Below are 23435 nucleotides of genomic sequence, written 5' to 3'. Positions count from 1 at the left end.
TCATGTCCCCGTAGTGCGAGGATGATGGGCAGATCTACTTCAGCCTTGACGACGGGAACACCAAGTTCTCCGACCTGATCCAGCTCGTGGACTTCTACCAGCTCAACAAAGGAGTCCTGCCTTGCAAACTGAGGCACCACTGCATCCGCGTGGCCTTATGACCTCACACTGACTCTCGGCGGAGCCTGGAGGAAGCTGACACTGGAACGAGGGAGGGGGGTGTACGTCGCGAAGAGCACACGTCTGTTGTTCTGCACCCTGGGGAGGGCGGGGGGTGGGGGGGTGGGTCCGTCGGGGCCGGCCGCCCGGGATGGACCGGTCGCTGGACTGGACGGTGATTTGCTGCTGCGGAGCCGGCAGGAGCGTCTCCCTCCGCACTGGCGAGATCAGGGAGGCGCCGGAGAGCAGGTGCAGGTGGGAGAGAAAACCGGAGCGATGGTCTCGGCTGGGCCACGTCGGAACCAGAACCGGAGACGAGTAATTGGAAGTGAACTCTTGCCCTGGAATAATCTTGACAATTAAAACTGATATGTTTACTTTTTTTTGTATCGATCACTTTTTGCACTCCTTCTTTGTTTTCAATATTGTACTCGGCCTCTGTCAGAGGGGGTGTGGCGTCCAGTGCGCAGGCTCCAGAGACTGGCTGCGGGGGGGCCCCCCCACCCCCGGTTGTTGCCGGAGGGTGGTGCCGGCCCTGTGCAGTTGCCGGAGGCGGATTCGGCTCCCAGGTCACAAACCACCCCCAGCCCCTCCCAGAATACTTGAAGAGCTTTTTTAAAAATAAATAAAAGGTGTCACCTGTGGTAGGCATTTGGCACGTTTTGTGGACCCAGGCAACCACGTCTGTCGATCATTCCCCTATGCACAGATGTCCTGCACACCTGTTACCTGTGTGTCCTATCCTCCACAGTTCAGGAGACCTGGGTTGTTTGTTTGTTTGTTTGTTTTGGAAAATGCTCTGTTCCACAACACGGCAGCTGGCCCCTTAGCTGGACGCAGGGAGCGTCCCTGGGACACACCGGGCACCCAGGGCCAGCCGCTGGGGGGCCCCCTTTCAGCCTGTTCTAGGGCGATCACTGCCTTACTCTTCACCCCCCTCCCCCCCCCCCCCCCCCACCGTGGCTGGGTCCCTTCCTGGCTCTTGTCCCTCTGGGGGTTGAAGGATCTAAAAGGAAAATGACACTTGGTTGACTTCCCGCTGTGGCCGGGGGGGTTTCCATGGTGATAAAGACGGAAACATTGGAAAGGGCATGTCTGCAGCCTGGCATTTAAAGGTCTTCGCTCCATAGCCTCCATTCTGCTGAAAACCCCCTTGAGCCGGTGCACACGGGGGCTCCCCCTCAGACGGCTGGCGCTCAGAAGTACCTCACAGCAGTCATAGGCATTGAAGAGTCTTATCAACGCACCCTGTTTACCCCTCTGGGGGGCTGAGTCACACGGGGGGCAGGGGGCTGGAGTGTCCCTCCGCATGCCCCTTAGCAGAGTCACCAGGTGTGAGAGTGGCCGTGTCCTTTCCTTCGGTCTCTGCAGAGCAGAAGGGTCTTCCTTAACAGGCGTACAGACTAGTGTGGTGAAAATGGTCCCCTTTTCTGAGATCAGTCACCACACGTGACTGGTCCTCTGGATGGGTACCAGCCACTAGGTGGCCTGGCCCTGACCCAGCACCATGCCCCTGGAGGAATGTGCCCACAGTGTGGGACACATGTGGCCGGCTTCAGTGACACAGATGCCCTCGAAGGAACTCTAGGGTCTAGAAACACTGTATTTCACTTTACAGGTCTCACTCTACTCGTCTTCCATGAAACGTCTACTTACACAAATACAGACTTTGTGGTAAAACGTTTTGAACTATAAGCGCTCAGCTGCGTTCTCTTCTTTCTGTAGCCACTTCTGTCTTTCAGACTATTGACAAGTAGGTAATTCTCAAGTCCTACCTGGCGGCGAGCTTCCGGGGCCCTTCACCTTGGATCGGCTCTTTATTCGCACCATTCGACATTTTTCTTTTCACCGGTTGGAAGCCGAACCTTAAAAAAGTTCTATGATTTCTTTTTCCTTTTTTTTTTTTTTCTCTTTACATAGACCAGTAAGACGAGACTCTCACGGCCCTCTCCGATAGACAGCATCCACAGCATTTTGTATTTATAAACCTGCCTTTTATTTAAAAGGAAGACAAAAACTGGCCTCTGATGCACAGTCTGTGTATCGCTGGTTTGATGTAGTCTTTTGGACCTCCTTGGCCGCGGTCAAGTGCTGGAGGGTGGGACCCCCACCCCCCAGTCTGCAGCTGTCTCACTGCTGGGCCTGGTGGCTGGGAGATCCCCCCCGAAAGCAGCCGGTCCCTCAAGGATGTGGGCGTCCGGCCCGGCCACTCAGGGGCTGAAGGACGTTCAACTTTTATTTTTATATTTAGATGACATGAATGTAAACGGGACAGCTCAGGGTTTTATAGCCTGTTGACTTTTTAATCTCTCTGCCTGTGATTTTCCTCTCCGAAGTCGAAAACCCCACGTAGCAACCTGGACTTTCTTGGGAAGGAAATACCAAATGCCTCGGGGATTCAAGGTTCATGGGTGAGGTCTGTTCCCTTCGGTCGTTAAGTTCTAGAATGTTGTTTTGTTCGCTAAACCGTGAAGAAATACGTGCCTCAGTCTAGCTGTTTGGTCCTCTCTTTTCTGCACTTAATACCTGACGGTTTGACCAAGAGACTCACCTTTGCGGGGCAGGACCTGCTCGAGGTGGATGGTGATGTCACAGCACAAGCAGTGGTCTGACCTGTAAACATTTTCAGGGAATGCAGAAAGGGTTCAGGGACAAAACCTTTATTCCACGTGCTTTGCTCCTTTCTGTACATAGCTCTGCGGCTTGTGAACCTAATTGTAAACGTTCAGGTATTTTTGTACAAATAAGGGACTTGACGTTCTGTTTCTTGTAATTAGAAATAAACATTACTGTAGCGTTCTTCATTTTCCACGGCTCGTGTGTCTGTTTCTGTGTTTTGAAACCCTCCAGCTGGGAAGCCCCTAAAAACCTTTGGAAATCACAGACTACCAGCAGTGTGCTTCTTGGCGCTGGTCAAACACGAGTTGGAAAGGAATTGATGTGTGACGCACGAGCCCGCGTGGCCCTGTTGAGAGACTCTGGACTCCGGTGACACAGGCCAGGTGCCTCCGTGTTGGTGCCAGGATCCTCTCAGCGACCTCTTCCCCCTGCACCCACACCGCAGAATCGCACGCCTCGGGGTGCTTCGGAGGTAGTCTGATCTCCACGCAGGTTTTGCAGACACCTCAAGAGACTCACGGATGTTTGCCTCTGAGAAATCCAGTGGCTTTTTTCCCGCTGCGGTGGGACAGAGCTGGGTTTTCTAGTCAAATAAGAAGTTGGTAGAAAGATCAAGGGAACGAATGCCCCGGGTCTCTGCTGCCCCAGGACCTCACTTGAGGGACCCCGGTGGGTGTACCCCTTACCCGTACTCAGGCCTAACTCACCGCCTCCCGCCCCACCCCGGGCAGAGAGTGAGGGAATACTGTCACGGGCCAGGCTTGTCCACCAGCAGGGGCACAGCTTTGGCATTTGATCCCCTGTCATTTGTGTGCTCGCGAGACGGGTGTGTGTGACATGATCACGGTGGGGCTGGGGCGTGATCAGGTGTGGGGAGTCTGTGTTGTGGGCTGGGGCGTGTCCATAGTGCGGGAGACGAGAATCAGACGGGTGGGGGGAGGGGGCACGTGGAGGGGGGCAGAGAGGGAGGCCGGACCAGGCTGCTAGGTGCCGTGACACCAGAGTGTGCTGGAGTGGGGGTGTGGGGGCACCATGGCAAGGAAGAACCTGTTTCTGTCCACCCAGAGCCCGAGGTAGGGGAGGAACCACCCGGCCGGGGTCTGAGATGTGGATTTCATGGTCCCTCCAAAGAAGATGATGTAAGCCACCAGGAAATGAACAGGTGGGCCAAAGGGCCAACTTGATCTGGGTCGGGTTTGTTATTGGCTTTTAAAACATATTTTGAGGGGTGCCTGGGTGGCTCAGTCGGTTAAGCGGCCGACTTCAGCTCAGGTCACGATCTCGTGGTCCGTGAGTTCGAGCCCCACGTCGGGCTCTGGGCTGATGGCTCAGAGCCTGGAGCCTGCTTCCGATTCTGTGTCTCCCTCTCTCTCTCTGCCCCGCCCCCGTTCATGCTCTGTCTCTGTCTCAAAAATAAAATAAAATGTTAAAAAAAAAAAATTAAAAAAAAAATAAAACATATTTTGAGTGATGACTAAAGCCACAGGAAGGGATTTTAATGATTAAAAGAAAAACAAAACAAAACATGAGCTTGTTAACTGTCAAAAGTAAACTGTCTTACAGCTTTGGGTTTTCAAATGGTAAACTCAGTATCCCCCCCCCCCATCTCATACCGGAAGCTGTACATTAACAAGAAGGGCAGGAAACACATGAAGCCTCAGTCATTTTGCAGGGTTAGGCTTTGTCTGTCATCCCACAGTAGACGACGGGGCCGCTCACCTGGGGTGGCAAAAACCACAGACGGACATCCGTGGCTGCAGGTCTCAGCATGGCCAGCAGAGGGCACTCCAAGACACATGGGGCACCGGAGGGAACCCTAGTGACCCTTTCTGGGAAGCCTAGAATAAGCGCGGGGTTGACATTGATCAGTAAGTGTCATCCGCCACCCCCAGGAGAGAGTGTGCGCTTTCCCTCTGTAGATACATCAAAATCTTGTTTGATCTCTGGAAATGTTTCCTGAATTACATCTGTGTATATTTTTGTCCCGTCACTGCACAGGGCAGGTCTTTTTTCAAAGACAGCAATTATGTGTGTGTTGGGTCCCCTTGACCTGCATTCCAATACCTTTGCTTTTTCTCAAACCCTCTTAACTCATTTCCCTTTGGCTCATCTACTGTGGCTCCAACATGTCCTCCGGGTCACGTAGGATGTTTCTGTGGGATCCCTTCTCTTGCTGCCTCCATGCAGACTCCACCGCCAGGAAGTCTGTGTATGGCCCTCCCGCTTCTCCTTAACGTTTGTTTATTTTGAGAGAGAGAAAGAGAAAGCATGAGCAGGGGGGGAGCACAGAGGGAGAGAGAGAATCCCAAGCAGGCTCCACGATGTCAGCGTGGGGAACCCCATAGGGGGCTCGAACCCACGAACTGTGAGATCAAGACCCAAGCCGAAATCAAGAGTTGGACGCTTAACCGGCCAAGCCACCCAGGCGCCTCTCTCCTACTTGTGTTTAGAGCCGTGTCCCTTGCCTTGAACATACTCCTTGAATGCGTGCATCTCTGCTTTGAGCTTCTGTGATCTGATTGCTTGATTTCTTTTTAAATTTATATTATATGCAGTTGCAGTTTCAATCTAGCCCCTGGCAGTGTTTTTCCAGTGAGCGCTCTTTACTGTTTGATGTTTTTCCTGTCATTTTCTCCCTTTATCTTTGGGTCTCTTCACGGAGCATTGGTGCTGCTTCTCGGAGTAAGGTGAGTTCTTCTTGGACTCCCATTTATAGGAAGTTGGTGTGGGGAAGAAGACACGGGTTGTGTTTGAGACCAGAGGACAAAAACGAATACGTAGTACGTATGTGAATTCCACGATCATGACAACAAGCCGCTGAAGTTGATCATCCAACTAACTCTTCTCTCTGCCTCTGAGCCCGCATGCCTTCCAGAGAAATCTCCTAAAATGATACATTAATTTGCAGAAGAATTTTTTTTTCCTTGGTTGGTCTATGGCAAATTACCACAATGTCATTTTGGAGAATTAGGGAATTTGGTTATTTGAAATAAGAATGATGACAAATCCTCTTAGAGAAGAAAAGCTCTATGGTAACTGTATACTCAGACACACACACACACACACACACACACACACGCGCCTCATGGTCTATGGGAGCTGTGTCACACAGTGCTCAAGGAGGCACAGAGTTCAGGGGCACCTGGGTGGCTCAGTTGGTTAAGCGTCCAACTTCTGCTCAGGTCATGATCTCACGGTTCGTGGGTTCGAGCCCCACGTCGGGCTGTGTGCTGACAGCTCAGAGCCTGGAGCCTGCTTCGGATTCTGTGTCTCCCTCTCTCTCCGCCCCTCCCCTGTTCACTGTCTGTCTCTCTCCTTCAAAAATAAATAAACATTAAAAAAAAATTTTTTTTTTAAATGGAGGCCCGGAGTCCAGCTGGGAGATCCGTGGGTGAAGGATGAACGTGGGGGTGACCACAGGTAGACAGAGAGCATGGTGTTCTCTAGTGTGTGCAGTCCAATATGCTACCACTAAGTACGCACCCCTATTTAAATTTTAATTCTAATTCATAAAAATAAAATGAAAAGTTCCATTCCAGGTGGCCCTGGCCACATATTAAGCGCTCAACAGCCACAAGTGGCTAGGGGCCGCCATGATGATCCGTGCGGACACAGAACGTCGCCATCATTGCAGAAAGTTCTGGCGGGCAGCGCTGGTCCGGATGACTGATAGCAAACACTTACGTTACAGAAGTGGCCGTGGATGACGAGACCAAGGAGGGTCCGCTTTCGAGTCAGTCTCTTGTGTCTGGTTGGTGCTCTGAATCGGCAAAACTCAGCCTCAGACCCAAGGCTAAGGGCACCCCCGCCGAAGTCACACCTGTGCCTCATCCCCCATGGAAGACACACGAGCTTCCCTTGTGCTACACCAGGATGACGCTGTCCACGGCCTTCATTCGGCTCTGGCCCACCTTGCTTTCCAGTTATAACTCGGAGTAATTTCGCGTCACACACGTGTATCGTGTATAGAACTTAGCGGTGTCTGCTTGGCCCGTCCTCCATCGCACACCCCCGGAGGTAAAGGACTTCCCAATCTGGTATTAACCCAGACCACCTGGTACCACTCTGGAGTGAGCCAGCGCTGGGAGAGTTTCATTTGCTATGGCCTAGGTTACTCCATCAGGGACTATCCCCCCAGACTGAGTGTAATTTTAGTGCCTAAATATAAAGTGTGTGTTTGAACACAAGGGCCCTTGGTGCAAGCAGAAACCACATTGCTACTCATCTGAAGAGGTGGTGACCTCTGTCCCCGTAGGAGTCAAGAACAGGACGTGTAGGGCTTCTCGAGAGATGGTTTCGCATGAGCAATCACGTTGCAAACAGGGATCGTTCTTGATGGCGTTACAGAATTCAGAACGAGTCCCTCCCCAGACAAAACCAGTCCCTGTTTGTGAGCGAAGGCAGGCCGTCCTGAGGGGAGCACCGTGGGGCTTCTCCCAGCCCAGCAGTTCCAAAAGTAGGCCATTCTTGGCACATTTTTACATTAGAGGGAGGGGGGCTTGCCTTGTTTTTTATTTTGTGCAAACCAAGTAAAGTGGTATTGGTATTTTGTTACTGCACTCTTTCAGTATTATACAAAATATGACTGCACCGTATTTCTGAGCTGGCTGAGGCTTTTCCCTGGGGTGACTTTGAACCTAGGTGATCCACGTTAGTGCTGTTTAAGTCTCAGTCCTGCTAGAAGCTTAGACTGCACGAGGGGCGCCTGGGTGGCTCAGTTGGTTAAGCGTCTGACTCTTGACTTCGGCTCAGGTCACGATCTCACGGTTTTGTGGGTTCGAGCCCCGCCTCAGGCTCTGCGCTGACGACACGGAGCCCGCTTGGGATTCTCTCTCCCCCGCTCTCTCTGCTCCTCCCCTGCTGGCTCTCTCTCTCTCTCTCTCTCTCTCTCTCTCTCTCAAAAACTTTAAAAAAAAAATATTAGACGCCACAAACTACGCCAAACTTACCATCACCCTTCTCTCCCAAATGGGTACCTTCAGGCATGGGTACAGGGGTATTCCTGGCCTCCCTCCTGGGGGTTCGGGTTTAGTGGGTTCCGTGAATGTGCCTGGTAGCAGGCACCACGTGACCGGGAACAGCTCCCACTGGGAAGGGGGATTCTGGAGGCTTTCAAGAGAACAGGCTTGTGCCCTCTGCTATGCTGTAGCAGCAGACCTTGGGTAATCATTTAACACAACTGTAAAAGGAGGCTCTGGGCTGGAACAAGCGCAAGGCAGGGGACTCTCGCGTGTCCCCGCTGAGAGCCTCTGTCATCCGTCCCCTCTGGAAGACGGGCCACCCACACAGACTCTGTCCACGTCCCAGGGGAGGCTCAGACAGGAGCGTGCCACCGTCACACATTAGCGCGCCTGTGGTCGGTTTGCAAGCGGAAGAGGGGATCACATAGTCTGCTCAGCCGTCGGAGCCGCTGAGGGCGCTGGGCCGCGGGGCCCCATGCTGGCATGCCAGGTGACCCTCCCAGGCCATGGCCTTGTCACTCGCCAGCTGGAAATAATACGGAAATGGAAGCAAGAGGGGCGCCCGGGGGGCTCAGTCAGTGAAGCGTCTGCCTTCGGCTCAGGTCATGATCTCACGGTTCGTGGGTTCGAGCCCCGCGTCAGGCTCTGTGCTGACGGCTCGGAGCCTGGAGCCCGCTTCGGATTCCGTGTCTCCCTCTCTCTCTGATCTTCCCTGCTTGCTCTGTCTCTCTCTCAAAAATAAACATTAGAAAAAGATTTTGTAATAGAAGCGAGAAATTCATGGAAGGAAAACCACAAATAGCTAAGGAACGTGTGACTATCATTTTTTTTAATTCAATAAAAAATAAAAATAGGAATAGCAGGTTGCTGGTCAGGGTTGCCTTCTCTAACTCTCTGTGCTCATTGTATCCCCCTCAATTTCGGATTTTCCAAGTCTTGACCTCTTTTATTCCTCTGGAAAGAGACTCTCCGTAGTGGCTTTTGAAGCTTTGACTACGAGCTACGGTAAGAAATGCATTCATCGTGTGCCGGGGTGCGCCCACACACATACAGTTAAACCTTGGTTTGCAAGCATAATTCATTCCGGAAACACGCTTGTCGTCCAAATCACTTGTAAAAGCGAATTTCCAGAAGCAGTGGCTCAGTTGTGATCATGTGGCATTCGGTGTCACATGTGACCCGTGTTGCAAGACATCGCTCGTTTATCAAGTTAAAATGTTTACTCCTCTTGCAGAACCCTCGCAGAACAAGTTTGTCGCAGTCCGAGGTTTCACTGTAATTGAAACAGAAGTTTTGGAAAATAGTGTTTCCCTTCTCCAGTGCAACACCTCTCTTTCTGATTGGATTCTACTTCATCTTTTAAAATGCTGGCCATGACACCTTCAAGAGTGATTTCGTGATCCAACAGTGATTTGAAAACCTGAGCTGGAGAAAAGCACAGAGTTGAAGGATTTACACCACCCAGGTCCGACCCCTTCTTTGAAGTTACAGCAAATCAAGACTGTATTATTGGGGAAAGAACAGAGAGATCGACGGAACACAACAGAGCACCCGGAAGTAGACCCCCCCCATCAATATCATCAACTGATCTTGGGGCGCCTGGGGGTGCTCAGTGGGTTGAGCGTCCAACTATGGCTCAGGTCATGATCTCGCGGTTCGTGGGTTCGAGCCCCGTGTCGGGCTCTGTGCTGACAGCTCAGAGCCTGGAGCCTGCTTCAGATTCTGTGTTTCTCTCTCTCTGCACCTCCTCTGCTCACACTTTCTCTCTCTCAAAAATAAATAAAAATTAAAAAATTTAAAAAATTAAAAAAAAAAAAATATATATATATATAATCAACTGATCTTTGACAAAGGAACAAAAGCAACACAGTGGAGCAAAGATGGTCCCTTCAACTGTTCTTGATGGAACAAGCAGACGTCCATGTGCAAAACAGCAAATCTAGACCCAGACCCCACACCCTTCCCAAGCACTAACTCACGGGGACCACAGACCTGAATATAAAATGCAAAACTATAAAACCCCTGAAAGGTAGCATAGGAGAAAATCCAGATGAATATAGAATTTGGTAATGACTTCCTAGCTACGGCAGCAAAGGTGAGATCCATGAAGGTAAGAATTGACAAGCTAGACTTCAATGACATTTAAAACACTTTTGGAGCGCCTGGGTGGCTCAGCTGGTTGAGAGTCCGACTCCTGATTTTGGCTCAGGTCATGATCTCAGGGTTGTGAGATCAAGCCCTGCGTTGCGCTCCACACAGTGTGGAGCCTGCTTGGGATTCTCTCTCCCTCTGCCCCTGCATCTCTCTCTCTCTCTCTCTCTTTCTCTCTCTCTCTCTCTCTCCCTCCCTCTCTCCCTCTCTCAAGAAATATAAATAAAAAACCCTCTGCTCTGCAAAAAAACACAAAACTTATCTTCTCACCAGCTCCTAAGCTAAGTGGCTTTTCCAGGAAAACTCAACATTGGTTCTGACATTGTAACTCTTCCTACCAGAGGGTCACCTGGGACCCAGACAACCATAACCCTAACTGGAAAAGCCAAACATTGGCGATGTGGAACTGCCACCCAAGGAGATCATCCACTGGGGAGACTGGCGTGGGTCTGCTGCCCTATCTCATCAGGAGATGGCAGTGGCCAACTGCTCTCTACATGTAGCTCGGACACTTCTGGGCTTAGAATTCGATGGTCATGCCTCAAACCACTCAACGCTAGAGGGGCAGGAAGCTGTGCGTCGCAGAAATGTCACAGAGCTGCCCAAGTGGACGTGCATGCCCGGTTCCGTCTGGAAGCAGCAGCTGAAAGCTTGTGGGCATCGTGGCGGCCTTGGACAAGTGTGCCTGAGCTCAACTGAGTAGTACAAGGATCTTGCTGGGATAGAATCAGCCCGCGATCCTGGCGGGATGATCTCTGGAGCCAGTACCCCCGCCATATGCAGCTCTTGACAACGATGGTGACTCATGAGCCACTGGTCCAGGCCCTCCAGCTGCAGGGTCAGGGCACCCGTTCCCCACCCCACCCCCCGTAGGTGGGTCCTCTGCCAACACACATTCTGACTGGTTACTTTGTGCTCCCTTGCCAGGCAAGCTTTCCTTTGACAGACACCTTTCTTCGGATGCGTGTTTTCTTTTACCAAGTCAGGTGTCTTGTTAAAGGTGCTTCTCGATGTCAATGCACACCTGTGCGCTCACTTCAAGGACACTGTCACTCTGTAGCGAACGTCACAGTGGACACGCGACTTGCTACTCGCTGGGAGAGGGCTGCCTCGCCTGAACGGGCTCCTGAACTCCAAGCTGCGGCGTGAAGTTGAAAACGCATTCTCTTGAAATGCGTGAGTTTGGGTGGCAGAACGACAACTACCTGAGATTTACATCCTCCTGTGAACACACCTCCAAAGCAGACACGTAAATACAAGACTTCGTGGAGGGATGATGCCAGATGCCGTCCACGACTTAGTACCTCTGAGCACACAGCTGCCGACGCCCGTGACTCTGCCATGGGTTGTCCCCGGTCACCAGTGCTGGCTCTGCAGATGTGAGGGGTGTTCAGGGGGAACGATCCCCCCCCACCAGGGGAATGTCCTGTACCGGCTTCTGGAGTCCCAAAGGCACATTTCAGCTTGAGCTGTGCACACTGGTGACCGGTGTGAAAACGGGCCCTGTACTGACCTCCTTTGCCCTTCCCGGGGTTCTGTACGGTCACCCACAAAATAAACTGGTGCTGGAGGGACTCCAGACTCACATGAGACAGGATCGAAGTTAGTCTGGACAGGAAGACTTCCATTCCCGGGGGCCAGTTCTCCACAACATTAGGTGTTAGTATTCTTCCAACCCGCATCTCACCGTGATGTTTCTTAGTGTAAGTTTTTAAAATTTATTTTGAGAGAGAGAGCAGGCAGGAGAGGGAGAGAGAGAGAGAGAGAGAGAGAGAGAGACAGACGGAGAGAAAGCTAATCCCAAGTAGTCTTTGCTCTGTCAGCACAAAGCCTGCTGCAGAACCCACGATTCGTGAGATCATGACCAGAAATATGTGAAAGCACGGAATTTTTTTTTTTTTTTTTTACGGAAAACTGATAAGGGAACTCTTGTCCTTCGAATTATCCCAATTCTTTATTAAGCGAGAACGTTTACATAGTGAGGCACCACCATGTAAATGAATGGACGATTCAGAACAGCAACAAGCTCAAGAGACAGCAAGATGAGAGGAGATGATGATTTCAAAAATAATGTCGGGAGAACTGGTTTCACGTGGTTATGGTATCTTGTCAAGCGGCGGAAAGCAGGTTGCAAAAAGCATACGCGGTTTTGCCGCCCTCCGGTTAACACATTTGCAGACACCGAAAACTTGAAGGCTAATGTCGACTCCCCATGTTGACATCAGCGCTCTGTCTGCAGTAGGATTATGGACGAAAGTGTTCATTTTTGCTCTCGTTTTCTCGAGGGACGTATGCCAGATTGGGGAGCATTGTCAGATGACTTCTGTACGGAGAACTGATGTGCCCTGTGTACGGAGATCAGTAGAATGTCCTTAGGATGTAGAAGGTTCTGCCACCTGGCTAAGACACACATCTGAAGAGAGATAGTGATCAAGGGAAGGGACAGCGTCCCATGAAAGAAAATCATATGCAGAACGATTTCCTTAAGCCGAAGGAGCCTTGAGACGGAGGGAAAAGGCCATCCGGTCCAGTATGACCAGAAATGGTCTAAGAGGGAGGCTTACAGACCAAAGTGTGTCCTGGGTGGGTGCAAGATGAGTAGATCTCTGCAGCCCACCTCCCATAAGACCGGCTTCTGTAGCCCTAGAGGCGGTGGGTGGTGGTGGTGCTGGGGGACCCCCCAGAGGAGGTGTTGGAGAATAGGGGTGAGTCATAGCCATGTATCCAGAACAGATCACAGACGTTCTGTCCCCAGGGACTACCAAGTGAAATTGCTTGTGTGATTAAACAAAAATCAAGAATGGGGCGGGGTCTGTGCCCAGGGAGTCTTCAGGTCACAGAGTGATCATCATGGCAGATTTGTCCGAGACGATGGCCGGACAGTTGGTCAGGTCGGCCAGCAGGAAGGCACAAAATAAACTCCAGGGTCGTGTGTTGGCAGGTAGGCACCGGTGGGGAAGGAGGTGCCCTGAGGTCATCCGACCAAAATTCTGGGCTGATCCCTGCTCAACAAGAATTTTTCACCTGTCACCTAAATCCCTTGTACGTTTGTCTCCTGGCGGAGAAGCTTGCTGAAAGTGACATTGCCACATCTCTGTCTTCCTGTAACTTGGGAACTTGCATACCCTTCTCCCTCACGTGTGTGCATGTGCATGCGCTCTCTTTCTGGGTGCTTTTATCCAGTCTTGTTGCTTCAAGTACCGTTTAAGCCACTCTGTCCACTCGTAACTTCATGTCCTGTCCGGACTGCTTCTGTGACATCAGACCCCTACCTGGAAAAGTTCCCTGGACATCTCCACCGAATGCCCTGTGTGTGTGTGTGTGTGTGTGTGTGTGTGTGTGTGTGGTGTCTAGAATTTAATTCCCAAGCCGAACTCTGTCTCTGGTCGGCTAAGCTGGCCCCCCACTGGGCACTTTTTCCCAGTCCACGAGAATCACCGTCCACCCAGTGGCCTCAGGTCCGTGAACTCATCCTGATTCCTGACGCGTCCTCTTCCCAGCAGCCTCCTGACACCCACGCGTGCGTGTGCACATGCGCATGCACACATGTAGATGCACGTGAACACGCACGCACACATGCACAAGTGCACACGGACACATGCACACGCACACGTGCAGATGCACGTGAATACATGGACAAGTCCACGCGCACATGGACGAACACGCATGCATGCACGCACACACACATACACTTGCACAAGTACACGTGCACAAGCATGCGCATGCACAAGCACGCATGAACACGCATGCACAAGAACACACTTGCACAAGCACACACGCACATGTGTGCACACACGCAACTCCCTTCCCTCCCCCAGCCCACCCGAACTCCCACCGTGTTCCTTGGGTTTCTGCTCCTTCCTGCAAATCAGGAGCGTAGAGACAGGTTTTACTCTCGTCCCACTGGTCCATTTTGCACACGAGGGCCAGAGTGATCTTAACTCAGATGTACACAAGCTAAGGTCAGACTTTCCAGAAACACTTCAGTGCCTTCCGTCGCAGGCACTTCAGTGCCTTCTGTCGCGGGGGGAGGGACTTCTTTCAGGGCTCGAGATACTCTTTCTAGCCTCAGCACCTTCACAGATGCTGTTCCCCAGAGGGAGCCCTTCCCTCACTCTTCCCCTACAAGGACGGTTACTTCTACGGTGTCGGCTGATGTCAGGCTGCACGTGAAGCAGTGAGTGGGCGTCCCTGTAGGACCCACGTGACCCCTCCCTCTCCTTCCTTTCCTCCAGTGGCGCTTGTACCGGTTTGGAATCTTCTCAGTGTCACTCTGCTGTGCCTCCTCAGGCCCCATGCTGACCACGAACGGAACGCTGAGTCTTCGCCCCACCCCACCCCCCCAGGCTGACCCTGCCGCCAGGGATGGGACACGGAGACCTCTTCCCTTCTCCAGCCTGTGACAAGCGCTCGGGCCACAACAGTCCTGTCCTCCCTGTGTGTGTCCAGTCCTCTGACGAATGGCCCGAAACGCGGCCTCACACCCCCTTGGCCCTTTGTACCCGCCGGAGCCCTGAGCCCAGAGCACCTGCGGGGTGGCCACCAGGGTCAGCCCCCACACTCCTTGTGGACCTTCTCTGCATGTTTTCCGTGCCTCCTCTCAGCCCTGCTCTCTGTCCCAAGAAAATCCTCTTGCCTAGGGTTTTTCTGTACGTCCGCCACAATCTCGGCCGCAGCATTATTCTCCTCTGCATCGTCACCATCGTTTCAGCGGTTGGGGAAGGAAGAGCTAGGGCGTGCAGGCTCCGTGTGGGGGCATCCGAGAAGGCTTCCCGTGCTGCAAGGCTGGACCTTACGGGACGACCTGATGAGGCGAAACCTTGAAACTGGGGCTGTTGGGGATAATGGAGGGATCTGGCGACTGGGCTAAGTCGGTGGTGAGAGGGATCCAAGCTGTTCAGGGCTGTAGGGGAAGGGAGCCCTCCCTGGAGGTTTCTCAAGACTTCTGTGACCTTTATCACCAGCAGGAATTAATGTTTAACCAGCACAGCAGGCTGAACAAGCAAGGACAGGGAACCATGTGGATTTCAAGCTACACGGAGTGATCTGTCCCAGAGCCAGCGGGTCTCATGAAGAATAAGCCCAGAAGGAAGTAGGATTCTCAGCAAGTAAGTCCCTGGCTTCATACTTCACTGGATTATTATTGTTGGAAACGGCGACATCTGTACCTTGACTCTTGGTCCCCAGGTGCTGACTGCTTGCCTGAGGTTAACTCCCCTGAGGACTGGAAGTCACTGTTGGTCCAATGCTCTTAGGCTGGCGTCTCGCGGGGCTGTCGGTGACACGGGGGCTGACAGGAGGTGCTCACACGTGCACGGTCACTTGTGCGGCTCCTGTGTGACGAGGGAGGTGCCGGGGATGATTTCCTGCCTGTCACTCAGGAGCCAAGGCAGGACAGATGTGGGCAACGTCCTGTCCTTACCCCCTGCTTCCCATGTGCTTTGGGGCCCCTCGTTCCCCTGAGCCTCTGTTGAGCCTCTGTTTCTTCGTCTCTACAATGGGGATGTTAATAGTACCTACCTTGTTAGGCAACTGGGATGATTAAATCCCATAATGCACTGGGTGTTGTATGGAAACCAATTTGACATTAAATTATATTTAAAAATTTTTTTAAATAAATCCCATAGGGGCGCCTGGGTAGCTCAGTCGGTCGAGCGTCCAGTTCTTGATTTCTGCTCAGGTCATGATCTCACGGCCATGGGATCGAGCCCTGAGTCCAGTTATGATTACAGAGTCTGGTTGGGATTGTCTCTCTCCTTGTCCCTTCCCCCGCTTACACGAGCCCTCTCTCTCTCTCTCTCTCAAAAATAAATAAAAATACACACTAAAAAATCATTATAAGCAGATACCATCCTTAAGAAGATTGTTCTTCTCCATCGGGCCTGAGTTAATGCTTCTGAGAGTTTAGCATGTGCTGCGGTTAACCTTCGTCTTTAATCGTATCCTCGTTAGACACGTGCGAAACCATGTCGGGAGAGGTGAGGACGGTCAGGCAAGACCTCCTAGCCTGTGAGCATGAATCAGCACTTAGATGTTGTTATGGCACAGCCCGGCACCTGGCCCCCCGCCATTCTGGGAAAATGTCGCATTTTCAAAGCACTTACCATGTCCCAAGCACTAGAGTAGTCACATGAGCCCTTGGAGAGCAGGGAGGGGGGGTCTGGAGGGACAGGACCGGAGATTCAGGACCGTTGGCCGGAGGGGGATGGGAAGGGTGGAGATGGGGAGTGTCAAGGCACAGCTGGAAAGTGGCAAGTGCAGGACTGGGCACAGGGCGGAAGGCTCTGGGCTTCCAAGGTGGTGTGAGGGCACAGGAGGCATTGTCTAGACAGGTCTCCCCATGCACGGCCTTGGGGGACCCGGCGCTCCCACTCCTGAGTGTCTCTTAGCAGAGCAGGCTGAACCCGGGCTGACGCTCTGCCCTGTTCTCAGCCAGCCTAGCGATCCAGTGTGTTGGGCCCAGGAGGTGAGAGGTGGTGCTCTTGTTGCTGGGGGAAGTCCTTCCAGGGGTCAACCTTGTAGTTGCTCTTAGGGCTCATGTGCGCGGAAGTCTGGGACAGGGGGGCACCCTAGAACTTTCACTCTGGCTGTCCTCACCGACTGGATTTTGAAACGAGGAACGTGTTGGGGCTCCTCAAAATGTAAATCATAACTTCCAAGCTTCTAAAAGTCACTAAATGGCGTGTGAAGAGACATCGCCATCTGCACGGGATGCCATCCCCGAGTTTTGCTGCACCCCGGCCTCTGGTGGCAGGGGACGGGCTCTCACCGACGGTAGGTGAGACTGACAAAGAACGACGGTGTGTCCATGCTGAACCAGGTCATCAACAAGTAACCTATTTATGCAGTTTGCTACTATATAAACCTGATGGAAGAATGCAAGTATACCTGAAGTATGATAAGCAAATCTTGGCACAAGTGTGAGGACAGATCAACAAATTCACCATCATAATGGAAAATTCTAACACACCATTAGTAATGAGAGTAAACTGAAAGGCTCATCAAGGCAACAAAAATATTAGTAGAGATTTGGAAAATCTCAACAAGTAACCATCTTGGTTTATTGGACATACTAGAGCCCCGCGCCAGATAGTTAGAAAATGCTTTCTTCTCAAGTGCACCTGAAACGTTACAAAAATTGAGGATGTATCGGTAGCAGACTTAAGTCTGAACACCTGTCACAGAATCGCTATCAAACCAGCGTGTCCTCTCCCCAGTTCAGTTCTATTCCGTTCAATTCCATTCCATTGAAGTCAATTCAAGTCAATTCAGTTCAGTTCAATTCAATTCAATTTATATTAAAAAAAAAAAAGTAAAAATTGCTATACATGTCTGGAGTTCTTTTAAGTTTATTTATTTATTTTGAGAGAGAGAGCGCTGACACATGAGCAGGCCATGGGAAGAGAGAGAGGGAGAGAGAGAGAGAGAGAGAGAAAGGGAGCAGGGGAGGGGCAGAGAGAGAAGGAGAGAGAGAATCCCAAGCAGGCTCTGAGCTGTCAGTGCCGAGTCCGACGCGGAAAGGGATCCCACAAACCCTGTAATCGTGGCCTGAGCTGAAACCAAGAGTAGGACACCTAATCAACTAAGCCAGCCCGGTGCCCCCAAAGCATCTAGTTTTAAATGCTGATATTGGATGTTGAAAAAGGACAGAAATCGAGCCAATCACTCAGCTAAAGGCGGTAGAAACATCACAACAGAATGAAGATAAGTTGAACGCAGGCAATAATTCAGCTTAAGAGGAAAAATCAACGAAAAAGAAAATAAAGGTAGATTAGGACAGACCAACAAAGCCACAAGGTTTTTTTTTAAGACTAATAAACTAAAAGCAACTCTGCCAACCTTAACCAATGAAGAAAAGGGAGGGAAATAAATAAATAAATAAATAAATAAATAAATAAATAAATAAAATTGTAAGGAAAGGGGACATCATTGTAGATTCAACCAAGCAAAATGGTAACGCGTGTATTATTAAAACAGACAAACCCTTGTCCTGAAATTTAAAAATTTGCTGACATAGCACGAAGGGGAAATAGAAATCTTACTGAATAGTCCCAAATGATAAACAAACTGATTTGTTAAAAATATTTCCTCAAACGTAGGAGGAGGGGCAAATAATGTTTACATGTGACTTGTCACACTGTAGGTGATTGGATAATGCCGAATTTCAGAACTATACAAACTGCTTCAGAGAATTTAAAAAAAGAAGGGATTATCCCCAATCTGTGCGACCACAGAATCTGACCCTAAAACCAGAGAAAACCCACGTTAGCAGGAAAAATTACAGTTATTCGTGAGAAAGAAGGTACAAATTCATGCAGTTAACTCGCCGTAGTTTTATCCCAAGAATAAATGGATGTTTGAAAATTAGAAAACTTGTTAATGACATTTATCATATTAACAATTCAGAGGAGGAAAACCATGTGAGTTTCTCTTTAGATGCAGAAACTATTTTGATACAATTGAACATCAATTTATTATAATAAAAGTAGGAATAGAAGAAACCTCCTAATAATGAATTTCCAATAAAACCCTGTCATTTAGTGAAATGTTAGAAGCATTGTTTTTAAAGCCAACAAGGTGAGGACATTCACCACAACTGCTTCTATTCAACAGTGTCACAGAGGGACATCTAGGAAATAGGGCCAGGCACATATAGAACCTGAAATTTTAAGTTTTCCAGTAGTCACATTTAAAATTTTTTAAAAATCCAAAAAATAAAAATAAAAAAAAAAATCTACATGTACTGCAGTAGAATGAAAGATTTTATGTAACACAACAAAGTGAAATGTAGTCCTACATTCAAATCGTGTAACAGGGAACATTTTTACACTGCTTCGGTTTTGAGATTTGAATGTAAATGATTACATAAAATGAAACATTCGTTTTCTCAGTGGCACTGGCTGTGTTTCAAGGGGCCCTTCCTTAGGCAGGTGGGGCTTGTGCCTATGACACTGGAGAGCACAGTCCTAGACAGTGTAATCAGGCAAGAAAAATAAATAAGAAAAAGGACTCGAAAGAACATTATCACAGTTCACAGGTGATATGGTCCTTCGCAATGAAATCCACCTGAATTAACAGACAAATTATTACAACTTTTTTAAATTTTTTTAACGTTTATTTATTTTTGAGACAGAGAGAGACAGAATATGAATGGGGGAGGGACAGAGAGAGAGAGGGAGACACAGAATGGGAAGCAGGCTCCAGGTTCTGAGCCATCAGCCCAGAGCCCGACATGGGGCTCGAACTCACGGACCGCGAGATTGTGACCTGAGCTGAAGTCGGACGCTTAGCCAACTGAGCCACCCAGGCGCCCCATATTATTACAACTTTTAAGAGAATGTCGTTAGGTGGCCGGAAAAAGGATGAAACATACAAAATCAATTGCAACTCTATACTTTACCAATAAACAGTTACCTTCTTTTCTCACTAACAAGAAGGATCATCTTTCTACATATTTAGGAGACATTTCCTTTCCATTGCAGATATGTGCTTGTATTTCTATTGAGTTGTCTTTCTTTTATTGAAATGTCTTCTTAATTTTATGAAGCCTAACCCGTAATTAGCAATATGCATCTTAAATGCCTCCCTCCTCTTTCTAATTTGTACAGTTTGCAGAATAGATATTCTCAACAGTAATGTAGTGACACTTGATGATCTTTTATGGTTAGCTGGCTAAGTGAATCATTTATGAAATCGTTCCCCTCCAAGGCCATAAATATATATTTCTGTTGTCCTAAAAATTTTGCCTTTCCCAGTGAAGGCTTTAATCTATCAGAAACCTATTTTTTGTATATGGATTGAGGAGCAGGTTTAATTTCATTTTTTCCAAGTAGTTGACCAGTTGCCCGGCACCGTTTCATAATGTGTTCTCTATCAATCTACAATTCCACGTTTGTCAATTCTCCATATCTTTCTGGGATTTTTTTTTCCAGGCTGTCTATTCTGTTTAATTGGTCAGGTGTCTGCCTTTGCAATCAAAACCATGACTTTTTCAAGCTTCCTCAGTCATAAGTGTAGAGCAAGACTGTAATGTCCTTCTTTCTCGACAGTATGCTGGCCGTTCTTAGACCTTTGCTTTTGCATTTATATACTTTTTAAAATTTTCTGATGTTTATTTATTATTGAGAGAGAGAGAGAGACATAGAATCCAAAGCAGGCTCTAGGCTCCGAGCTGTCAGCACAGAGCCCGACACGGGGCTCGAACCCACGAACTGCAAGACCATGACCTGAGCTGAAGTCGGACGCTTACCCGACGGAGCCACCCAGGCGCCCCTTGCATTTATATTTTGTCGTCAAATATCTGTGTTGGGATTTAGATTCTGATGGCATCGAATCTGCGAATCGTTTTGAGGAAAGTGGATGTTTCTATGCGTGAACAGACATCAGTTCCCATCTATTTAGATCTACTGTAATGGCTCCTGTCGATTTTTATAAGTTTCTTCATCCGGTTTTGCACGTCTTTTGTTAGGTTTTGTTAGATTTTCTCCTGTCTTCCGGTTCCTACTGTAAGTCCTGTCTCACCACGATCACTGTGGATGAGCGAAGAAGCTGGCCGCCGATAATACCTCACAGGCGGTGGAGACAGGTGCAAGCCCAGTGTACCCCGTGGGCAACGATGTTTTGAAGCACTTAGATTAGGCATGCCAGGGCCCTGCCTTAAACCTTCTGGCGACTGCTTTCTCTGCAAACGTTGGCTGGGTCCCTGGCTTCCAGCCTCCTGTCTGGGCTGTGCCCTCTTCTCGAGCTTTGCAGCGCTGGTCACCATTGACAACTATGGATTTCTCCCTCTGTCTATTCTTTCACGGTCTGCCTCCCAGCAAGTAGGTTTGCCGTGTCCAGCATGAGGGCAGGCTGGCCCGCTGGCAAGGAAGATGCTTGCTGTGTGGCCCTGCCTCATGGCCTAACCTCTCTGGGCCTCAGCTTCTCCATCCATGCAATGGCGATGAGAATGTCTACCTTGTAAAGTAGTTGAGAGGGACTGAATGATTTTCTGTAGAAATCCCTGTAACGAAGCCTTTATAAGTGCTAGGTGTTATGAGGGTGACTCTTTATGGAATGGAAGATTTCACTCGATTCTCACACCCCCTTGACCAGAGGTCCGTGCTGGGGTCAGCCCCTTACCATACCTGTATCCTCTCTGCATCGCCTCCTGTCTTCAACCAGGGTTTACCAAGCAGAGTACTGGGAGTGGCCCTCTCTAGACCCCTTGCTAGGTCTCCAGACCCCAGGCCCCTTGCTGGAACCCCTGTGTGTGAAGCCACCTGCCATGGGCCCGCCAGCTTTGTCCAGCTTGCCGCTCTCTCTGCCCGCAGAGCACCTGGTCCCGCCTGCCTCTTGTCTGCAGGAGCACATCTCAGTGCCGGGGGATGAACAGCCTCCTGTCCTCACCCAGCCACCGAAGGAGGGTGGGGAGCTCCTCGCCAGCCCCCCACAGCCCCGCTGCCCTCCTGCCGCAGGCTCCAAGGCCTCTGCCCCTGACCGTGAGCTGCATGTATGTGCATGTATATGTGTGCAGTGGACGCATGTGCATGCACACGTGTGTCGTAGGAGCAGACAGTCCTGCCTGCCCCTCCTGATCTGAGTGAGCTCTGCCAGGCCCCCTTCCAAGGTTCCCAGGGCTCTGCGCACACCGCGATAGAGAAACGAACCCTGTCCCTCGTGTTTCACTGACCAGCCTGCCTGAGGGGGCGGAGAAGAAAGGGAGCCCGAGAACTCTTGCCTCTTGTAACAGCGTGGATGGACCTTGCAGCGTTATGCTAAGTGAAATAAGCCACGCAGAGAAAGATAAATAACCACATGATCTCATTAATATGTGGAATCTGGAAACCAAGCCAAACAGAACGCAGACTCATAGATACAGAGAACAGACTGGCATTTCCAGAAGGGAGGGGGTGCTGGAGGAGGGAGCATGGACGAAGGGGGTCCGGAAATGCAAACTCTGAGCTGCGCATTGGGATGTAACTCACCGCGTGGGGGCTCACAGTCGGTCGCATTGTAGCAACTTGGTGTGCGACACCCGTAACTAGACTCATCCCTGGTGGTCATTTCACAAGGGCTGCAAATGTCCCATCGCTACATGGTACACCTGAAAGGATCATACTTTGGGATGTCAATTATACCTCAATTTTTTTTAAAAAAAAGCCAAGTGCGTTACTCTACACCATGACAAAGCATTAGAAAATATATCTTGGGGTGTCTGGGTGGCTCAGTCGGTTAAGGGTCCGACTTCGGCTCAGGTTATGATCTCAAGGTCGGTGAGTTCGAGCCCAGCGTCGGACTCTGTGCTGACAGCTCGGAGCCTGGAGCCTGCTTCTGATTCTGTGTCTCCCTCTCTCTCTGCCTCTCCCCGGCTCACGCTCCGTCTCTCTCTCTCAAAAGTAAATAAACATTAAAAAATTAAAAAAAAAAAATACAGAGAGAGAATGAGAGAGAACAGGGTTTTGAATCCCAGGAACCTGGCACAAATCCTCACCTCCTCGGCTTCTCTCTGATCTGGACTAAACTGATGGCCCAGGGCTGGCCTGAAGGCATCCTCCTGACTCATCTTGCCTACCCTGGGTCCTTCCTCTCCCCGAGAAAGAGCCAGGGAGCCTGCAGTTTCCCAGGGGGTTGCCTTGAGGGTGTGCAGGAGTCCGGATTGAACACAGAGCACTGGGAACATAGAGCCCTTTCCCTGTGGCCTCTTGCCGCTGGCCCCTGCAAGGTTCCGCTGTGTCCTTTGGCCCTGGGCCGCCCCCACCCAGCCCTCAAGTCTGGGGTGGAGAGCAGGAGGGCGGGAGAGGTTGCAAGATGTTGCTGCCGGGTAAATAGGCAGAGCAAGCCGCTCTGATTGGCTTTGGGGAGGCGGACACTGTCTATATAAATGGTGATTGCATCCTCTGTGCCTTTTAACTGTCGCGGAGGAGAGGAGAGAGAAGGCTGCCTGTGAGTACTGCTCTTTGTCCTTATAGCCTGGGGTCACCAGAGCCCCTGGAGAATTCCAGCTCCTGGATGGCTGTGACCCTGGGGTGGGGTGGGGGTGGGGGGCTGGACTTGGCTTGTTCATTCCAGCCTGGTTGATTTCCTCTGGCCGGGACGGCTTGGCATCGGGCGGTGAGCCAGTGGGGCACACCATAGGGACTTTTTATTGAAATGGGTGCCAACCTAAGTCACCTGCCTTTTCGTGTGTCTCCGAGCAACAGGTCAGGTAAAGAGACAGAAACTTCGGATGGTTTTTTTAGCCGGTGTCCTCTGAGCTGTAACAAAGTGAGTGGAAATGAGTTTCCGGGCTGGTTCATGGTGTATGTGGAGCCCACGGAGGCTGGGGTGGGGTGGGGTGGGGAAGGAGGACCCCGTCTGCATGGCGGGCAAAACACATCCCCCCCCCCACCCCCAGGCTCCTGCCCTCAGTGCCAAGGATCGCTAACAGTCCTCCCTCAAAATGCTTATAAACACTGGCTCTGATGTTTGTCAGCGGCCCCCGGGGAATACAGTAGGTGGTCAATAATGAGAGCTATAGAATTAATCAGCATGCCAACTGCAGGTGGGAATGCCCCTGCCCGGGAT

General features: G+C 50.5%; 2 protein-coding genes and 1 long non-coding RNA gene across 12 annotated transcripts in view; all 3 read left to right on the top strand.

The window, feature by feature from the left end:
- Nucleotides 1-536, top strand: part of GRB10 (growth factor receptor bound protein 10) — a 186854-nt gene extending 186318 nt beyond the window's left edge. For all 9 annotated transcript variants that reach the window (XM_060632134.3, XM_078442606.2, XM_060632137.3 and 6 more), the window contains one exon: nucleotides 15-536. In XM_060632134.3, the coding sequence (XP_060488117.1) occupies nucleotides 15-161 (147 nt within the window). In that variant the 3' untranslated portion in view covers nucleotides 162-536. The remainder of the gene's footprint in view (nucleotides 1-14) is intronic.
- A 9121-nt stretch (nucleotides 537-9657) lies between these two features.
- The window catches only part of LOC145713013 (uncharacterized), a 344480-nt gene continuing 330702 nt past the window's right edge, over nucleotides 9658-23435 (top strand). Inside the window, exon 1 of the long non-coding RNA XR_014135926.1 lies at nucleotides 9658-9948. This is a non-coding gene — a long non-coding RNA (uncharacterized LOC145713013). The remainder of the gene's footprint in view (nucleotides 9949-23435) is intronic.
- Nucleotides 14878-23435, top strand: part of DDC (dopa decarboxylase) — an 84286-nt gene continuing 75728 nt past the window's right edge. The window contains exon 1 of one of the 2 annotated variants that reach the window (XM_078442609.2): nucleotides 14878-14998. The gene's annotated coding sequence lies outside the window, so the exon portion shown is untranslated. The remainder of the gene's footprint in view (nucleotides 14999-23435) is intronic. The other variant, XM_060632130.3, reaches the window with a different exon arrangement.

The sequence above is a fragment of the Panthera onca genome, chromosome A2, assembly GCF_046562875.1.
Source record: "Panthera onca isolate mPanOnc1 chromosome A2, mPanOnc1 haplotype 2, whole genome shotgun sequence".
Taxonomy (NCBI): domain Eukaryota; kingdom Metazoa; phylum Chordata; class Mammalia; order Carnivora; family Felidae; genus Panthera; species Panthera onca.
Note: the sequence above shows the minus strand (reverse complement) of the source record. Positions and strands in the feature narration are given on the sequence as shown.